Source organism: Poecilia reticulata, chromosome 18 (assembly GCF_904066995.2).
Source record: "Poecilia reticulata chromosome 18, P_reticulata-male-v2, whole genome shotgun sequence".
In the NCBI taxonomy this organism is placed as follows: domain Eukaryota; kingdom Metazoa; phylum Chordata; class Actinopteri; order Cyprinodontiformes; family Poeciliidae; genus Poecilia; species Poecilia reticulata.
In genome coordinates, this window is record NC_088847.1 from 25,130,415 (window position 1) to 25,150,302 (window position 19,888).

General features: G+C 43.0%; 1 protein-coding gene across 1 annotated transcript; it reads right to left on the reverse strand.

Moving 5' to 3' along the window:
* Positions 1–3,320: 3,320 nt before the first annotated feature.
* On the reverse strand, positions 3,321–17,368 carry LOC103460897 (uncharacterized). Its single transcript, XM_081599796.1, has 7 exons — positions 17,074–17,368; positions 14,690–15,034; positions 7,187–7,294; positions 6,469–6,804; positions 5,763–6,080; positions 4,885–5,208; positions 3,321–4,812 (listed from the first exon to the last, which is right to left on the reverse strand). The coding sequence occupies exons 1-7, from the start codon at positions 17,186–17,188 to the stop codon at positions 4,748–4,750; spliced, it is 1,611 nt and encodes a 536-aa protein (XP_081455922.1). The 5' UTR covers positions 17,189–17,368; the 3' UTR covers positions 3,321–4,747.
* Between the last annotated feature and the right edge of the window lie 2,520 nt (positions 17,369–19,888).

Here is a 19,888-nt window from a genome sequence, read left to right on the forward strand (position 1 = left end):
TCAGAGAACTGAGATATAAACCCGGTTCTGTTCCTCCAGAACCTCAGACGGTTCCATGAACCAGTTTTCTGTTTCTGGTTTCTCTTCTTCTCCGTTTCTTTTAATTTAGTCCTTTTTTTCCTTCATTCTCTCAGAATCTCCATGATTCTAAACTCATGTTATGATCTAAACCTCCTGATCCAGACTAAAATCCACAGAGAATAAATAATCTGCCTCTAATCCAGCTGTGATCCAGATGCTCTGCTCTCTGATTGGACCTGATGTTCTGAACCTCCACAGGTGAAACCAGCTGGTCCTCCAGGCAGCAGGAGGTTCATCATCCGCCATGTTGACTCTGACGTCACAGCAGCCATCTTGTTTTACTGATCACATCTGCTGCCATTTTGTTTTGTTGTTTCTCTCCTGACCCGTTCATATTTACATAAATACTTTCTGATCATGAATCCATTGAAAAGCTTTAGTTTGTTGCCAGCTGTTTATTTAAAAATGACTCGTTTTTATCATTATTATAACTTTTACAACGTCTCTTTTTCATGTTTTTATATAATTTTAAGTCGACATTAATCAGATCAAACTGCAAGTTTTCATATCAGAAAACTGATGATGCTGGACAATAACCAGAGACTGAATCTGTTATTTGGTCCTGAATTATTAAATAATTCCTCAAAAATACATTTTAATAAAAATATAACAATAATGAAGAACTGTGTGAATATTTGACCAGTAGAAATATCAGCTTTTATTCTGATGTATCAGTTTTTATGAGAGGAAATTTTATAACAAGTTAAATAAATCAAATATCAAAGTTTATTTTTCTCCACAGAACTTTTATTGTTTCTGTTTCTCTTTTCTTTGTGTCTGTGACCTTTGAACTCTTTCTGGTTTCTCAGTTCTGTGTTTTTGACTCTTTCAGGATTAATTGATGCTGATGAGTTATGAGTTATTATTCCTGAAAAATTAAAAAGAAATAAAAATAAAGAGGAAACTAAAGGCCTCTACTGAACAGGTTTGTGTTTTTATAACCTAGATATGTTTTTATATGAAGATTTAAACAATGAATCTGATTTAATTTTGACTTTTCATCTTTTATTCCTCTCATAGATTCAGTTTATTTGGTTTCTACAAAGAATAAAGTCTTAATTAGTTGTAGCTGTATGCAGATGGATCCTAATATTATTAATGTTTAATAAAGCATGAAGGAGCAGAAATGTGGAGCTTTTAATATTTTGCATTTAAATAAAACCATTTTAAATATAAAGGTCGTTTGTTTAGTTATTTGTGGACAGATTTGATAAAACCAGAGAACTGTAGCGGATCAGATGTTAATATTTCCTAATTCTTTCTTTACTTCCTGTTTTCTCAGCAGAATCATCACCTTTAATTATGATCAATAACAATTTAGCTTCCACTATTAATCTGCGCTCTACCGCCACCTGCTGGTCTGAGTCTGTTTACTGCAGAGCGCCGCCATGTTTGGACATTGGAATAGATTTTACCTGCAGTTTTTGATATGGAAATCATTTTAGAGGATTTCACTGTTGTTGGTAAAACCCTTGTTAAAAATAACAGTAAACATTAATGATGAGCTTTTCAACATGTAAATTCCTGTTGAGTTTTTAAACCTTTCATTTATAAATTTAAACCAAATATTTTTTAAACCATAAACAATACAATGCCGTAAATTGTATTAGTTTATAGTAACATTATAAGAGCAAAAACAATCTGTTGTCCAGTTTTACAGCTTGAAGTTTTAGGAAACTGAAGGAGTTTCTAGTTTCTTTCTGTCCAGCAGGTGGCGCCTCTGGACCCATCAATCTGCTGTGATTAAGATCTGCTACAGTATTTATTCTAATTAAATGCTCATAAAGGTAAAGCCTAAGATTTCATTCTGTAACTCACAACATATGAGTTATAGAAACATAAGTTTTTCCATAATTGATGTTATAAATGAATAAATTAGTTTGTTTTTAGTCTGAATGAACAAACTGAACCATGAATCTGATCACATGTTAAAATATCAGGGATTGAACGTCTCACTGCTGGTAATGAGAAGCAGCTAAATTAATATTTCTATGTGTATTAAATATGTTATATAAACTAAAATAAAACCTTTTCTCTCTGGTAAAACAGTTAAAGCAAAAACTCCTTCCAGAGAAAACCAGCCAATCAGAGAAGAGAATCAGTTTGAACCTGTTCAGGTGGTGAGGTCAGGGTTACTGACACTTTAACTGAAACATTCATCTGATCTGAAAGCAGCAGGTGGGGTCAAAGGTCACATTTCCACTGGTTCCAGGTTTGATCGCAATAAATCAGCTTTTTATCAACCTCTTAAACTTTAACCATTTTTATTTAATTTAAGCTCTTGTTCCTGCAGGGAATCTAGATGTTTTATGCGTTTTACTGTAGTTAAACTTTTAAAATGAGAGTTAAAATGTCTTTATTTCTTAATGAGTCCAGAGTTGGAGCCCAGCAGACTGGATTATTGATCAGGTTGTTTCTGCTGATCAGATCAAACTAAACCTTTAAGGTGAATGAAGGAGCAACAACAGAGGCTGAGCAGCAGCTGCTTTATTACAGGTAGCAACATGTTTGATAATGTGAGTTATGCAGATAGCAGGACTAGAGACAGGAAGTGACATCAGACCTGCAGGTGGGGGCGGAGCTTGGAGAAAGTCCAGGAACAGTTTTAGCCTCAGGTTGTTGCTTGTAGCTTCCAGTGAACTGAAATAAAAACTGATGGAAGAGAAAAAGTTGAACCAGATCTGGATTCAGTCCAGAGAAACCTGATGAACTGAAGCTCCTCCCTGCAGTGTGTGTGTGTGTTCTAGTTTTTATCACCTCATGGGGACTTCAATCTGTTTACACAGTCACGTCATGGGGACCTACTCCCTTGTGAGGACCTAAAACCTAGTCCCCATAAGGAAGATCGTTTTAAATAACTGTAGAAGCACAACACATGGAAACTAGTGTGTGTGTGTGTGTGTGAGGTTTTCACACGCCTCTCTTTGTGTAAGGATGAAACTTCAACCTGACACCAGACGGTTGGTTCTGTGTTTTGTGTTTCTGTCTCTTTAAGACGTGAAGGTTCAGGTTTCCTCTGAGTTGAACTTTGACCTGATAGTGACTCAAACCGTCCGACTGGATCAGTCAGTCAGTTTCTCTGATTCTGACTCAGTGAACCGCAGAGTAGAAACAGGAAATGATGAAGGTTTCAGACAGAATCAGATTTATTCACCTAGTTTGACAAAAAACAATCTGACTTTAGTGTTTGCATATTTAAAAAGAATATAAATAATTTTAGAGAAAAGAAACTTTTCTTTCCTGTAAATATTTATAAAGCAGTTTTTACAGGAAGATGTTTAGCTACTGTAAATATTCATGTCATCAGTCTATAAACATAACTGTTATGAGTTCATCAGAGAAACTGGAGGAAAGAAACTGAATCTGCAGCTGAACAAAAAGATCAATAAACTTACAGTAAAATAACATCTGAAGAAAACCCAACAATAGAAATAAGATCTTTGTTTAATCACCATAAAGATACAAAAAACTATTTTCAATGTAAGTCGACATGTTTATATATTAATATTGTGAAACTTTGACTTAGACTTTAAAATTCTGCTGGTTTTGAAGAGAAGTGAAAATCTGCAGGTTTTATGATAAACAATAATTCAAGATTTTGATCCATAAAAACCGATTCTGGATTTTAATTTTCTGACTGGATTAAAAACATAAACTTATTTTCTAGTTTAATTTTTGTTTTCTGGTATTTCATATTAATCCTGACCTGCATTTGGTTCAACTGAAGACAAATTAATAAATTTTTGTTTGGTTCATTTTGAAAAATCTGAATGTTTCTGTTCTTCTGATGTTTTAAACTGTTTGGACAAACTTATTAAAATTAGAACAAAGTAGCTTCAATAACTGACTATACTGACAATGACTTTAAGCACATGGGGTTCCTGGATGAGGGAACCGGATCAGGATGGAGAGACGGATCCATCTGTAGTGGAGAGATGAGAGGAGGAGAAACTCTAGATCTGATAGATCTACGTTCCTGTTCATATTGATGGTCAGGAGCTTTTGCTGCTCTGCTGACCCCTGACCTTATGACCTGACCTCTGATAAGAGGAAGACAATGGACGGATGAGAAATCATGATGATAAAAACAACTTTACATAAAATCCTAAAGCACCAAAACAGAAAATTTACAGATCACAAAAAATCCAAAACCCTGAGCATTAATATTAGATATAAAAGGAAAAAATATAAAACCACTGAATAAAGTAACAGACAGAAAAACACAGAACCAGTTTAAAGCTTTGACTGAATTCATGGAATAATAATGTAACCTTTGATCTATTGGTGGTCCAGGTTTTCTTTGGTGAAAAGCTACGTGGTCGTGGTTGATGATGATGATGATGATGATGATGATGATGATGATGATGATGATGATGATGATGATGATGAAGAGGATGATGATGGTTCTGGTCAGACTGGACTCTTCTCCTCCCTGATGGGTCCAAACCAGTTCCAGTTCCAGTCATGAACTGGTTCCTCAGGCAGCAGAAATGATTCAGTTCCTTCAGATCTTCATTCTGTCATCAATAATCAATAGTGATCAATAAGAGGCTGCAGACTGGACCAGAGGACCAGGAAGTGTCTCTGTTGGTCCATCAGAACCGTCACTGAGATCGGCTCTGATCCAAAGTCTGACTGGATCAATGATCAGAGATGATCAACCTGATCAGACTGATTGATCAGCCAGCAGTGGCTTCCTGATGTCCTCTGGTTGGACCTGGACTGTCCCTGCTGAGGAGACAGAGGACAGTTAGAGAGACAAAGACAGGAGGACAAAAGACAATCAGAGACAGATGGACAAACCTTTGATGTTGAGCTGAAAAGTTTTAATTCTCAGCAGTTCTCCGTTCCTATAAACTCCACATCTGAACCATCTGGTGTCTCTCTCAGTGGGTCGACTCAGGGTCAGACTGAGGTCTTTAGTCTCCAGAGCGACTTTGTTCATCCTGGTTCTGTCTTTGTAGAACTCAGCCTGTTCTACAGGCCGATCAGAACCGTTCTGATACACATGGACGATCCTCTCTTTTTTGTCCCACCACTCCACTCTGTCTCCCCTCCGCAGGTCAGAGGTCACCTTGAACTCCAGCTGGACAAACTCCGCCCCCTCCTCCACCTCCACCTGTAGGTCTGAGAGAAGCAGAAAGAGGAAGATGAGCAGCAGCAGCAGATCTTCATCACTTCCTGACTGAAGGTGAGAGCAGCAGGAACAGGAAGGTGGATCTTTCTCCAGCTGGTTCTGAAGCAGAAAGTTCTACTGGGTTGAACTGGACTTTCCTTCCAGGTCCATGTTCTGCTGAAGAGCTGCTCTGCAGGTTCTGTGGACCTGGACCTCCAGGCCAGATCAGCTCCCAGCACCAACATCCCATAATAAGCAGAGAGTTGGTGGACCAGTCAGGAGGTTCTGAGTGTTTGGGTCAGAACCAGTTAGTCTCAGTAGAACCGAGCCGTGAGGCACCACCTTTGGTTCTGCTGCTTTCACCATGAGACCTGAGAGCGGACTGGACCCAGTGGAGCCCAATGATGGTACCGACTGGTTCTACTGGAACCGACTGGTTCTGATGGTACCAACTGGTTCTGATGGTACCGACTGGTTCTGATGGTACTGACTGGTTCTGATCCAACACAAATATCTGATCACTGAAGTCTAGAGAAATAAAGATAATCAAATTTAAACCACTGACCTTTGACCTCCAGCTGAACCTGTTTCATCATCAGGACGGTTCCGTCTCTGGAGACTCTGCAGGTGAAGACGTCACTGTATGTAGGATTCATCAGAGTCAGACTGAGGTCTTTAGTCTTCAGTGGGTTTTCAGCCATCTTGGTTCTGCGTCTGTAGCTCTCATGCTGTTCATCAGAACAATCAGAACCGTTCTGATACACATGGACCTTCCAGTTGCCTCCGTCCATCCACTCCACTCTGACGTCTCCATCCAGACTCTCTGTGGTTGTGCAGGGCAGCTCAACAGACTTCATCCCTGACTCCACCTCCACCTGTTGGGCTGAGAGACAACAGAGGACAAGATGAGTTGGACAGACAGCAGCAGCTCTGAGGACATGTCCTATATGGATGAAGGTCGAACATGTTGGACTGGTTCCATCTGAAATGTGTCCCATGTCTCCACTGAACAGAGACACTGTTGTCTCTGCTGTGTCCAACCAGCAGCAGGTGGACAGAATGTCCTCAGTGAGGACAGCAGGAAGCTGCAGACTGTCCCCAGCAGCTGTTGGACTCTGTGTCCCCGTCTGTCCTGGACCTCTTCCTCCTGCTCTGCTTCCTCATCTTCATCACTCATTACATCACACTGACCTTTGACCCTCTGATCAGCCAACCATCACTATTGATCAGAACCAATCAGCTGATTGGAAAAATACATTGAAACCACTGACCTTTGACCTCCAGCTTAAATTCTTTCTTCATCAGGACGTCTCCCTTCCTGCTGTAGACGCTGCAGGTGTAGATCCCACTGTCTTCACACGTCGGTCGTCTCAGAGTGAGACTGAGGTCTTTATCCATCTTGGTTCTGTTTTTGTAGCGCTGGTTCTGTTTAGCAGAACAATCAGAACCGTTCTGATGCACATGGACCGTCCTGTTACATTTGTCTCTCCACTCCACCCTAATGTCTGCAGGCAGACAGGCTGTGGACCTGCAGGACACCAGCTGGTCTCCCCATCTCCAGGACAGCTTAACAGACTCCACCCCTGGTTCCACCTCCACCCTGTGGACTGAGGGACAACAGAGGACAAGATGAGCTGGACAGACAGCAGCAGCTCTGATGGTCTCATGACTGTCTCCTCCCTGTGTCTCCGGGAGGACTCTCAGAGGACAGAGACATGTGTCCATGTCCCAAAGCCTGGCAGCAACACACCAAGCTCCTCTCCCCAGTCACTGACTCATTAGAGAGACAGGGAGCTGTTGACCCACAATGCACTGGGAGCTGTTGACCCACAATGCACCGGGAGCTGTTGACCCACAATGCACTGGGAGCTGTTGACCCACAATGCACCGGGAGTTTCCTCAGAGACAGACCAGCTTCTTCTGTCCTACTGTGGAGGGGAGCAGACCCTGACCAAAAGCATTATGGGTATCGCAGCTCTAGAAACTCACCTGAGAAACGATGCCATAACAACAGGATAAGAACTGCAGCAGCAACCAGACCCAGAACCAGTAGAACCAGTAGAACCAGTAGAACTGTGGCCCAGGATGGAAACGGTTCTGTGGAGACAAATGAAGATGGATGAGTTATAATAACAGAATATTTTAATAATCAGATGATTTTTCCATTAAATCTGATTTAACAGACAGGAAACCTGGTTGGTTCAGAGTTTGACTAGAAGAGATCTGATTGGTGGAGCTGGTTGCCCTGGTAACCAGAACATGATCTGGATCAGCCCAACCTGATTCTGATTGGTTGATATTGATAGAAAGTCAGGATGAGGAGCTGATAGAACCAGAACCGGTTCTGGATCAACTTGATCTTTATGGATCAGAACCTTCAAAACTCTCCTGGTTCTGGTCTAAATCTGTTGGTTGGAGCTGATATTATGGGATGTTTCCATGGTAATTTCAATGATTAACAAAGAGCTGATGACCCATAAAATGCACTGAATCCGACTGAGCCTCAGTTCTGGTTCCACTGTAATAATCATTATAATCAATTAGAGCGTTTTCACTGTGACCTCATGGTGGCGCCGCTGAGCCTCAGTGCCACAGAGCCTCAGTGCCACAGAGCCTCAGTGCCACAGAGCCACAGTGCCCCAGTGCCACAGAGCCTCAGTGCCGCAGAGCCTCAGTGCCACAGAGCCTCAGTGCCACAGAGCCTCAGTGCCACAGAGCCTCAGTGCCACAGAGCCTCAGTGCCACAGAGCCTCAGTGCCACAGAGCCTCAGTGCCACAGAGCCTCAGTGCCGCAGAGCCTCAGTGCCACAGAGCCTCAGTGCCACAGAGCCTCAGTGCCACAGAGCCTCAGTGCCACAGAGCCTCAGTGCCACAGAGCCTCAGTGCCGCTGAGCCTCAGTGCCACAGAGCCTCAGTGCCACAGAGTCGTCCTCTGGCCAATACTGGGTCCAGAACAGAGACAATCTGACAAACATCAGGCAGCAGCACAACATCTATACTGTCAAAATGAAATAAGACTATATTTGTTTGAAATATTATCTACTTTAATGAAAATATGGTTATATTTAAACATGTTGTGTCATAGAAAAGATGTGGATTTAATTCTGGAAGCTCAAGTTTCCCTCTCAACTCACAGCAGGAGAAACAATGGAGGAAAATATTAATTTGATTTGACGTTCATCCTTTCATCACCTTTTTAATCATTCCCCACACATGGATCCTGCAGAACCTCTGCTATGCAGCAGAACCGAGTCGGGATGGAAGCAGAGAAACTGGGAAGGAATGTCTGCAGTTCACCTGTGGAGCAGGAAGTGAGGTGAAGCCAGTGGCTGACCGATGAGGATCAGGAGGAACGAGGCCAGACGTTCCTGACCTGCAGGATCCACTGTGAAGAAGGTGTTCATGTTGGTGGCCAGAACCAGAACCAGATGGAGGTTCTGGAACGTTCTGGTCACCAACATGAACACCTGCTGCTCAGCCTCCAACAGCCTGACCTCCATCCAACCCCTGCTCACCTGGCTGGGAGACCCCAAACCTCTGAATGTTCCAGCTTCAGAGGAATCAGGTGTTATGAACATTTTTATGTTCAATATGAAACCAATAAAGTGACGGAGAGAATCTGCATCTCGTCTTTGTGTGATTTATTCAAAGGCTGAACAGCTTTATTAAATAGTTTATCATGAAAATGTCTTTTTATAAGAATTTTTATTTGTTGCAATAAATATCATCCATCCATCCATTTTCTTCCACTTCATCCGGGGTCGGCAGCTTCAGAAGGGAGGCCAAGATTTCCCTCCCCAGCCTCTTCTTCCAGGTCCTCCAGGAACCCCAAGGCGTTCCCAGGCCAGCCGAGAGACATCGTCCCTCTAGCGTGTCCTGGGTCTTCCCTCCTCCCGGTGGGACCTGAACTCCTCACCAGGGAAGCGTCCAGGAGGCATCCTGACCAGATGCCCGAGCCTCAACTGGCTCCTCTCGACGTGGAGGAGCAGCGGCTCTACTCTGAGTCCCTCCCGGATGACCGAGCTTCTCTCTCTAAGGGAGAGCCCAGCCACCCTGCGGAGGAGGAAACCCATTTCGGCCGGTTGTACCCATGATCTCGTTCTTTCGGTCATGACCCAAAGCTCATGACCATAGATGAGGGTGGGAACGTAGATCGACCGGTAAATCGAGAGCTTCGCTTTTTGGCTCAGCTCTCTATTCACCACGACGGACCGTGGGTGACTGCAGATCACGATCTGATGAAGCCAACAGGACCACATCATCCGCAAAAAGCAGAGATGTGATCCTAAGGCCACCAAAACGGATCCCCTCAACACCTCGGCTGGTCTAGAGATTCTGTCCATAAAAGTAATGAACAGAATCGGTGACAAAGGGCAGCCTTGGCGGAGTCCAACTCTCACCGGAAACGAGCCCGACTTACTGCCAGCAATGCGGACCAGACTCTGACACCAGTCATACAGGGACCTGACAGCTCGTATCAAAGGGCCCGGTACCCCATACTCCCGGAGTACCCCCCACAGGGCCCCACGAGGGACACGATCGAACGCCTTCTCCAAGTCCACAAAACACATGTAGGCTGGTTGGGCGAACTCCCAGAACCCTCCAGGACCTGCTGAGGGTGTAGAGCTGGTCCACTGTTTCACGACCAGAACCAGAACCACACTGCTCTTCTTGAATCCGAGGTTCGACTATCCAACGGACCCTCCTCTCCAGGACCCCTGAATAGACCATAATAGGGAGGCATAAGTGTGTGACCCCCCTGTAATTGGAGCACACCCTCCGGTCCCCCTTTTTAAACAGGGGGACCACCACCCCAGTCTGCCAATCCAGGGGAACTGCCCCCGATGTCCATGCGATATTGCAGAGTCGTGTAAGCCAACACAACCCTGCAACATCCAGAGCCTTAAGGAACTCTGGGCGGATCTCATCCACCCCCGGGGCCCTGCCACCGAGGAGCTTTTTGACCACCTCGGCGACCTCGTCCACAGAGATTGGAGAGCCCAACCCAGAGTCCCCAGGCTCAGCTTCCTCAACAGAAGGCATGTTGGTGGGATTGAGGAGGTCTTCGAAGTATTCCGCCCACCGGCCCACAACGTCCCGAGTTGAGGTCAGCAGCGCACCATCCCCACTATAAACAGTGTTGGTGCTGCACTGCTTCCCCCTCCTGAGACGCCGGATGGTGGACCAGAATCGCCTCGAAGCCGTACGGAAGTCTGTCTCCATGGCCTCTCCAAACTCCTCCCATGCCCGAGTTTTTGCCTCAGCGACAACCCGAGCCGCATGCCGCTTCGCCCGCCGGTACCCATCAGCTGCTTCCGGAGTCCCACAAGCCAAAAAGGCCCGGTAGGACTCCTTTTTCAGCTTAACAACATCCCTCACCGAAGGTGTCCACCAATGGGTTCGAGGGTTGCCGCAGCGACAGGCACCAACAACCTTGCGGCCGTAGCTCCAATAAGCCGCCCTTGGCAATGGAGGTACGGAACATGGTCCACTCTGACTTAATGTCCCCCACCTCCCCCGGAACGTGTTTGAAGTTCTGCCGGAGATGAGAGTTGAAGCTCCGTCTCACGGGGGACTCCGCCAGACGTTCCCAGCAGACCCTCACTACACGTTTGGGCCTGCCAGGTCTGACCGGAGGGAGGCTACCCTCTCGTTCACCGGGGTCAACCCCAACGTACAGGCGCCCAGATGGGGAGCAACAAGTATGCCCACTCCTGCCCAGCGCCTCTCACCGTGGGCAACTCCAGAGTGGAAGTACGTCCAGCCCCTCTCAAGGAGACTGGTTCCAGAACCAGAGCCATGTGTCAAGGTGAGGCCGACTATTTCTAGCCGGAACCTCTCAGCCTCGCATACCAGCTCCGGTTCCTTCCCCACCAGAGAGGTGACGTTCCACGTCCCAAGAGCTTCTGCAGCCGAGGATCAGACCGCCAGGGTCCCCTCCCTCGGCTGCCGCCCGTAACACAAGGCACCCGACCCCTTTGGCCCCTCTGACAGGTGGTGAGCCCATCGGAAGGGGGACCCACATCTCCTCTTCGGGCTGAGCCCGGCGGGGCTCCCTGGGTAAAAGCCCGGCCACCAGGCGCTCGCCATCGTGCCCCACCTCCAGGCCTGGCTCCAGAGTGGGGCCCCGGTGACCCACGTCCGGGCGAGGGAACACGCAGTCCAAAGTTATTACTCATCATAGGGGTCTTCAGGCCCCTATGATATTTAACTGCAATAAATATCAGTTAATGCTTAAAAAAACTGTTAATTTTATAATTTTCTCCTGCTTTTCTCCTCAACAGCATCAAACAATAATAAATTCAGGAATCTGGGGAGATGGACTTTAGTGTAAATCTTATTTCTTTAACCTGAAGAATCTCGTTTCAAACTGAAGGTTTTAAAAAGCAGCTTTTATGTTTGTGGCACCGTGGATGTTGTGTCATGCAGAAAAATTAATAGATTTAAATCATTTTTATTGTTTCACATTGTACTACAAAATGTTATGACATTTGAAGGTTTCCCTCCTTACTGTGTGTCGGCTGCTGATACAGATTCAGCTCTGAATGAGGTTTAGTCACATGATCAGGATGATCCAGTTTTCAGTGTGAACACACTTTATGACTGAAGATGCAACACCAGATCAGAGGAGAGTTCAGACCCGCCTTTCAGCTTCTCCACCACTGAGATGCATCCTGCTGGGAACAACATGAAACCAGTGGCTGCAGGCAACAGCTGCCAGCTGCAGATGGTAGTTTGTGCTAGCCTTTGTTTTTGGCCTGGTGGGACTGGTGGTCCTGTTTTCACTTTTCTTTTGCAGTAGATTAACTTTTTGACTTTTTGACTTTTGTCCGGTACAAGAAGGGCTTTGACTGGCCTGTATAGAATTGGCCTCTACATGCGAGCCACCAACTCTACATGGCCAAAGCTTCCCGAATTCCAAAACGTGGTGAAGACGGGACACCACGTTGGTCAGATAAGTACAATGATACTTTTTCTCATATTGTTTCTCGGTGTTTTCACCTTTGGCCTGGTGGGACTGGCCAAAGGTTCTGAGGATTTGTGTAACAACCTGGTTCATGAATGAATCCAACTCTAAGCCCCCTGAAACTTAGTTCATTTAATGTGCTTATCTGTCTTAAGGAGCTGTTTTTGTTAATTTAATCTTCTCTTATACACTTTGCTCAGTTAAGCAAAGTTGGTTTGGTATCAAGATGGAAAAGACTCATTCTACTTTTAGTATCAGGTCATGTGCAACCGAACCCAGGTCCAATTATCAACAACACTGACACACTGGAAGACCAGGTCAGGTCTTGGTATGATACATACTAACACTCGCAATTTATTGCCTAAGATAGATCCGGTTAAAATCTGGATTGAAACTATTAATACTGATATCTTAGTTTTGACTGAAAGCAGATTAAACAAATCCATATTAAATAAGAATATTTCCTTAGAAGGTTATAATGTTTTTCGCTGTGATCGCCTTAGGAAAGGTGTTGCCATCTGTATAAAGAACAACTTCCATGTTACACTAATATCTTCTGTATCCATTCCATGACTATAATGAGGATTAAGCTGTTAATTTGTTGCTCTGGTCAAACATCTTCCACCATAGGCATCAATACGTAGACCCCTCATGGAGCGCTGAGTCGTACGTAACACCGTCCGCCATCTTCTTTGTGGCAGCAGAGCGATCGGAGCGTCCTTTGCTGTGTGTTTCAACTGTTTTACGAAACAATCTGGATTCATTAGGATTACCTTCCCCAGGTAAGGATGAAAGATCAGAATTACTTTACTTAGCAGCCAGAAATTCGCTTCTAAACAACCGGAAAACATTTCCTATGTAGCTGAATTGGCCCGAAATAACCGCTGATTGTTAGCATAGCAGCTAATATAACCGCTGATTGTTAGCATAGCAGCTAATATAACCGCTGATTGTTAGCATAGCAGCTAATATAACCGCTGATTGTTAGCATAGCAGCTAATATAACCGCTGATTGTTAGCATAGCAGCTAACGTTTCATACTGTTTTCTAATGAGAGCTGATGAGAAACGGCTGTTAGAGGAGAAGTTGATTAAAAACCAGAGGATTTAGTGAGTAAAGGTCAGTCAGGATCAGAGCTGGAGCTGCTGGTCTTCAGTCTGTTTCCAGCTCAGCTTCTCCATGTCGGTATTTAGCTATAAAGATGCTACGAGTCAGAGCCCAACATGCTGAAAATGGCTTTTTATGAATGTGAAGGAAACATTGATGTATTTTCTATTTCACTTTTGGATAATTTCTCTTTTATTCTTGGCTTTAGCCTGTGAACCAGGACGTCTCAGAAGTCACTGAGTTCTCCCAGTGTGACCAGCAGACTGTGGCCAGTGTTCCCAGTATAATAAATACATGTTTTATTCTTTCACTTTTTGTGTATTTTTAAATATCTCAATCTGAAGTATTAGTGTAATAATGTAGCTTATGTAATGAAATATAATTTACTCTGTTAGAATTATTTTCACTCTGCTGTCAATAGCAGAGTTAAACTGTAATAAATATTTATTCTCTGGAAAAAAGTAAGAAAAATATGTAGTTTAATGTTTGACAATGACTGATTTATAAATCAAAAGTCATTTCTCAACGTATACAAAATAAATACAGGAAAATTGTTTCTTGTCTTAAAATGTTAAATGTACATTAAATTATGGAATTATGTAAATATATTCTTTAATAAAACACTGTAAAAGTGTCTGTTCATCAATTTCAATATAAAAATGATCAGAATCATTTCTATCAAATAAAACATTGTGCTCTTTATTCAGAAATGCCCCAAAACAATTAAATAATCACATCAAAAGTTAAAAATTCTGTCTTTACCAATTTCTTTGATTGCCAAATATATTAATGTGTGTGAGAAAATGTGTCAATGGCAGGAATTAACTTAAAATACTTTGTAGAACGGCACTTTATAAAGTTCGGTCCATTCACTTGTATTAGCTTACTGGCAGAGATGCCACATTCAACATGGCGGACGCTGTTGCGTATCGCAGCAACGGGCCGACCCGCTCCATGAGGCGTCTACGTATTAATGTCCATGTCCTCCACAATAATTTAACTGACCTTAATATTTCCTGTGTCTTATTTTGGTGTCTATTGGACATTTATAGAAATACGGAACAAATTGCGTCCCATATCGATTCAATAAAATACCCGTTCTGTATTTTAAGAGACGGGTGGCAACCCTACTAAGACCTCTGTGGAAAGCCGGTTAGCGAGTTGCTAACATGTAAACAAATGGCAGTTTCAGTTTGCAGCTGAAGCTACACCCATAAATCACGCAAAGCCTCGTGGGAGCTCAGAAACCGCCCACAATGTTTGACAAAAGCTGCAGCAAACTGCAATTTTTGTCAAACATTGTGAAAACAGATGACCTTTAACCTCTAATCTGATCTGACTGAAGATCATCAGCATCAACATGATCTCAGATCCAGAACCAGGAAGCCGCTGGTTCTGATCCAGAGACAAACTCTCACCTGGAGGAGGAGAAACCTGCAGGTCGACGGTGCTGATCAGTTTCATCTCACTGCCTGTCTGAACGATTCGACATTCATACGTCCCGCTGTCATCAGTCGCTGCGTTCCTCAGAATCAATGAAGCGTCTCCAACCTTCATCTGACCAATCAGCAGATCAGCCCGGTTCTTGTAAGATGGATGCTGGTTTTCTGGATTGATCTGCTTGTCTCTGTACCGGAGGACATATTCTGACTCCAGATCGGTTCTCTTCCACTCTACAACTATGATTAACCCCTGATCAGGATCTTTACATGGCAGAATCAGGTTATCTCCAGGTTCAGCTTTGATTGTTAATCTGTTGTGATCTGAAGGGGAGAAAACAGAGCAGAGAGGTCAGAGGTCAATGTGGACCATTATAGGTTCTATGTCAGTCAGACTCAGGAACCTGAACTGATCCCAGAGACACATCTGGTTCTTTCTTTAGAAAATAGTTTTCAATAAAATCCTCATTGTGGTTCCAGTAATTGAGAACATTACAGTGAGACAGAAAATATCTGCAAATCTAAATAATCTAAACCAGTGGTTCTTAACCTGGGTTCAATCGAACCCCAGGGGTGTGGTGAGTCGGTCTCAGGAGTTCGGCGGAGCCTCTGCAGGAGGTAAAGACTCACCTGTGTAAAGTCGTGATGACGCCCCGCTTTGCCATCAATGCTGCAGAGGATCACGTTACATTGCTGAGCCAATCAGAGGATCACGTTACATTGCTGAGCCAATCAGAGGATCACGTTACATTGCTGAGCCAATCAGAGGATCACGTTACATTGCTGAGCCAATCAGAGGATCACGTTACATTGCTTAGCCAATGTGGAGGAGCCCTGATTAAAGGAGCTCCTCTCAGCAGGGATTTGAACTTGTGTCTTTATTTACTTCAGCAAAGCTCACAGTTTTTACCAAATTCTGTAGCTTTCAGTGAACTTCTAAATCTGCTCCTTAGTCGCCTCTTTTCGGACCTGCTACTGCCTCTAGTGGCGTGGGGGTGGTAACACAACTAATATAATTACATTACTAAATCAGAATACCGCAAAGTCTTTATTATTTATTATTAATTTTTCATTCTCTTAAGAATGTAGAGCTAATTAAATGATCTAAAGACCTTAAAGTGGTTCCAGTTTCTCTCGATGGCCAACCTGTTGAAACTGTGGCACATTTTAAATACTTTGGGTCGTTTCTGGACAGTCAGATCAACTTTGCTGAAAACACTGACTATAGTTTGAAGAACTGATCTCAGAGACTCTACCTTTAAGAAGACTTAGTGATCTTCTTAAAGTGTACCTATGTCTTGAATTTGGGGGGAGAAAAAAAATCATATTTTATTTATCACTACAGGAGGGTTCAGTGAAGGCGCATATGAAACTGGTGGGTTCGGTACCTCAAAAAAGGTTAAGAACCACTGACTTAGAACCTTCAAACCTGCACTGGATAATTCTTCTCCAATATCAGAATATTTCTAACCATGTTTCTGATTTGTGAAACTTCACTTCACTCAACAGACCTCTGCAGAATATCTTTTCTTCCAAAACCATCACCATCTACAATAACTCTTTGAAAAATTTATGAGTTACACCAACATTTAATTTCCCATTGGGATTAATAAAGTGGTTTTGAATTAGAATTGAATTTGAAAAAAACTGGATGGAACAAGTGTGAATAGTGTGACGATCCCCTCCTGTCCAGTAGGTGTCTCTAGTCCTCTATGTGTTTTTCTTGTTTCGGGTAGATGGGCTGTTAATCGTACACATGATGATAAATACTGACGTCTAGTCGGTGACTGTCTGCTTGTTTGCACTCCGGACCAGACCGGAACGAGCAGCATTGGCCCACACTTCTCTCTGACTGGCTGGATTGATCTCCCAGAGCGTATTTTTGTCATCAAATAAATTATTGTTTCTATAGATCTGTCTGTCTCCCTCTTTTGTCCTCTTTAGTGAAGTTTCACAAATCAGAAACAAGTTTCAAATATTCCAAACATGGATTGAAATATTCTGCTATTACAGCAGAATAATCAAGTCCAGGTTTGAAGAGTTTATGTGTTGAAGTTTTTAAACTAGAGTCGATTAAAGATGCGGAAGGTCGTGAAAAATTAGGTGGAATCGCACTTTAGCTATTTCCTGAATCGGAAGCTGGAATCGGAAATCAACTTCCGCTTCGTTACAAACAGAGCTGATTCAAACAGTCCAACTACCGGAGGTTCTGCTAATTTGATTCAGGCGTTAAATCAGGGGAAGAACTGAAATATGCAGGATATCGTACCGTGAATACTGACTTTAGACACCGCAGCTGCATGTTAATAACTGTTAATAACTGCATGTTAATAACTGTAACTGTGTTTCCAGCTGAATCTCACCTGCAGCAGAGACAAACTGCATGAAGACCAGAGACAGCAGGAGCAGAGACGCAGTCAGAGAAGAAGAACCCATTTCCGGGTTGGTTCGGTCTCTCCGTACGAAATTTAGATTCATGCCACGTTTCTACGTGGAAAACATTTTGTCGGGACATAAAAACTCTTAAGTTTAACTTAAAAACACATAAATCTGTTAGAAGTTCGGTGAAACCAGAATAAATAAACTCAGAGAAAGTAAAGACACCGCCCTGCGGCAGAACAGAGACGGGAAAAGGTGTAAAAAATGAAGGTGGAGCTTCAGGTGCGTTCCAGTTGTATGGAGGACCAAAGCTGACATAAATAAGAATAAATGCAGACGTACATAAATGCTCTATAAATAAGTAGGCATATTGTTTATTGGATCATTTATTTAGTCATTGTTGCATTAATTACCCTTTATCTAATCATTCATTCATTCCTGCATCTTTATTTCTGTATGTCCTTTTTCCATTTCTCTATGCATTTCTACCTGTTTATGATAAGGAGGAGGGGCGGCGTCTACAGGCTACAACCTCTCCCTATTGGTCGGTTCACATCATACACATTATAAAATAATAGAACCTCATTGGCTGCTCAGGCGCAGGAAATACGGCGGCCATCTTGGAGCGGTCGTCCCTCCTACTTTGTTCAATCAAAACAGCAGAAGATGCCTCAGCACTGAGGAATATTGTTGTTCTGATCGATGGATTATTGATGTGAGGCTCCACAGACAACGTTTCACAAGTAAGATGGACATATTATTGTGAATATATTGTGATTAGAATATTACTTTACTGTATTTATGTCCACTGGTGAGATAGCAGCTAATATTAGCTACAGTGCTCGGTGTAATACGGGTTCAGTCGCTATGAAGGATAACTGAGATTCTGTAAATCTAAAAATTAATTATTCTCTAACATTGACTTAGATTATCTGACACAAGAGCCTATATTAGAAATAAAACAATGTAACATATAAAACTTATATTATGTGTTATAACATTCACCAGCAAAGTTTACACAGGTGGTGAAGACTATTATTTATATGTAATTCTTTCACTAGTAAGATACATCCCAAATCTTCCGTTTTTGTTTTGAAAGTTTCCTAAAGACACGATGTGAGGAAGAATGGTCCTTCCTACTAAACCAAAACATCAGAATATACCAATAAGGGATATTTTTATCTCATGGAGAACATTCTCTCTGTGTGTCAGATTGCTCAGGAGACAACTTTTCACAAGCAAGATGGCCATATTATTGATAATATTTTGTAAGTAGAATATAACTTTACTATATTTATATCCACCAGAGAAATGACAGCTAATATTAGTTACAGTGCTGGGTGTAATGCAGCCCCTGCTATAAAGGCTGTTAAAAGTTCATCGGTCTGTTTACCCGCTGTGATGAACCTGATTCCTGATCAGTCCATATTCTGTTTCGCACAGATAAACGACGTTTCATCCCCTCCTGGCCCTTATTTACACAACGCAGAACTGATTTATGCTGATCGATCACAATTATAGAGGTTACATTGGTGCCTTTTCTCCGGGTACTCCGGTTTCCTCCCACAGTCCAAAAACATGACTGTCAGGTTAATTGTCCCTAGGTGTGAGTGTGTGTGTGCATGGTTGTGTGTCTCTGTGTTGCCCTGCGACAGACTGGTGACCTGTCCAGGTGACCTGTCCAGGTGACGCCGTCTCTCGCCCGAAACGTTAGCTGGAGAGGCAGCAACAACCCTCCCGACCCTCCTGTGGTGCAACTCAAAGGCTAAAGCTCATCATACCTGGTGGTGATGGTAAAACACCAATAAGTTATTTATTGATCTTTAGAAAAAAAGAGAAAAAACCGAAGAGGGTCAACAATGTTCTAGTTTGGATCAGAGGTGGCGCTGGAGTTTTTTCATTGTCCGTCAAAGAAAACAATCATTTTATTTCCAATTTGTAGACATCAAACGAAACATTTATTATTTCTCTGTTAGAACGTTTTTGAAATCAGGTAACATTTCAGGAAATGACGTGATTAGCAGACGGCAGAACTCTGATCGGTTCCTGATCCGCATCACTTCCCTCAGCGGGAGAAAAACCAGCAGAAGCGGATCAGCTGCTGGACGCTCCAGAGCCTCTGGTCCGTTAAAGCGTCCAGATCAGAGCTGATTCTCTGACAGATGTTGTTCTTAGTCTGATTAATAATGATTAATAATGATTAATAATGAGCTCCACGATGTTCTCTGTGCGTAAAGTTAAACTGTCTGAGCACCAAGTGGTCAGCTGACCACAGTCTGGACAGAAACCAGCGAACTGCTCTCTGTTCTCATCAAGACGAGGCGAGGAGGGAATCTGACATGTTAACTCAGTTTTTACTGGTTTGGTTTTTAAAACACCATTAACTCAGCAGTGTAACTATATATTGTATATTTGGTGTTTGTCGCCTCATGTGTGATTAATTGGAGCATTTATTGCTCTGCGCTGGTTTCTAACGGATCTGCACTTTAATTTCTTTCCTCTCTCAACAGTCGGCTGTTATTCCTCTACTTAAACTACAATAAGTAGATCATAACATTCTCTTTAGGTTTTCTCTGTGTGCTGCAAACTCATTAAATGTAAACTCATTAGAAGCCCGAACACCATCAGGCAAATAGTTCTGGTCCGACCCGAAATATTGTTACCTGTCAAATGACCTGTCCAATCAGAGCTTCCTAACCAAGGTGTCCATAACTCTTCAACACGCTGTCAGCTCCGGTCAGAAAGAGCATTTAGTTCAGTGTCCATGAGATGATATTCAGAAAGGATCTTTTATTTGAT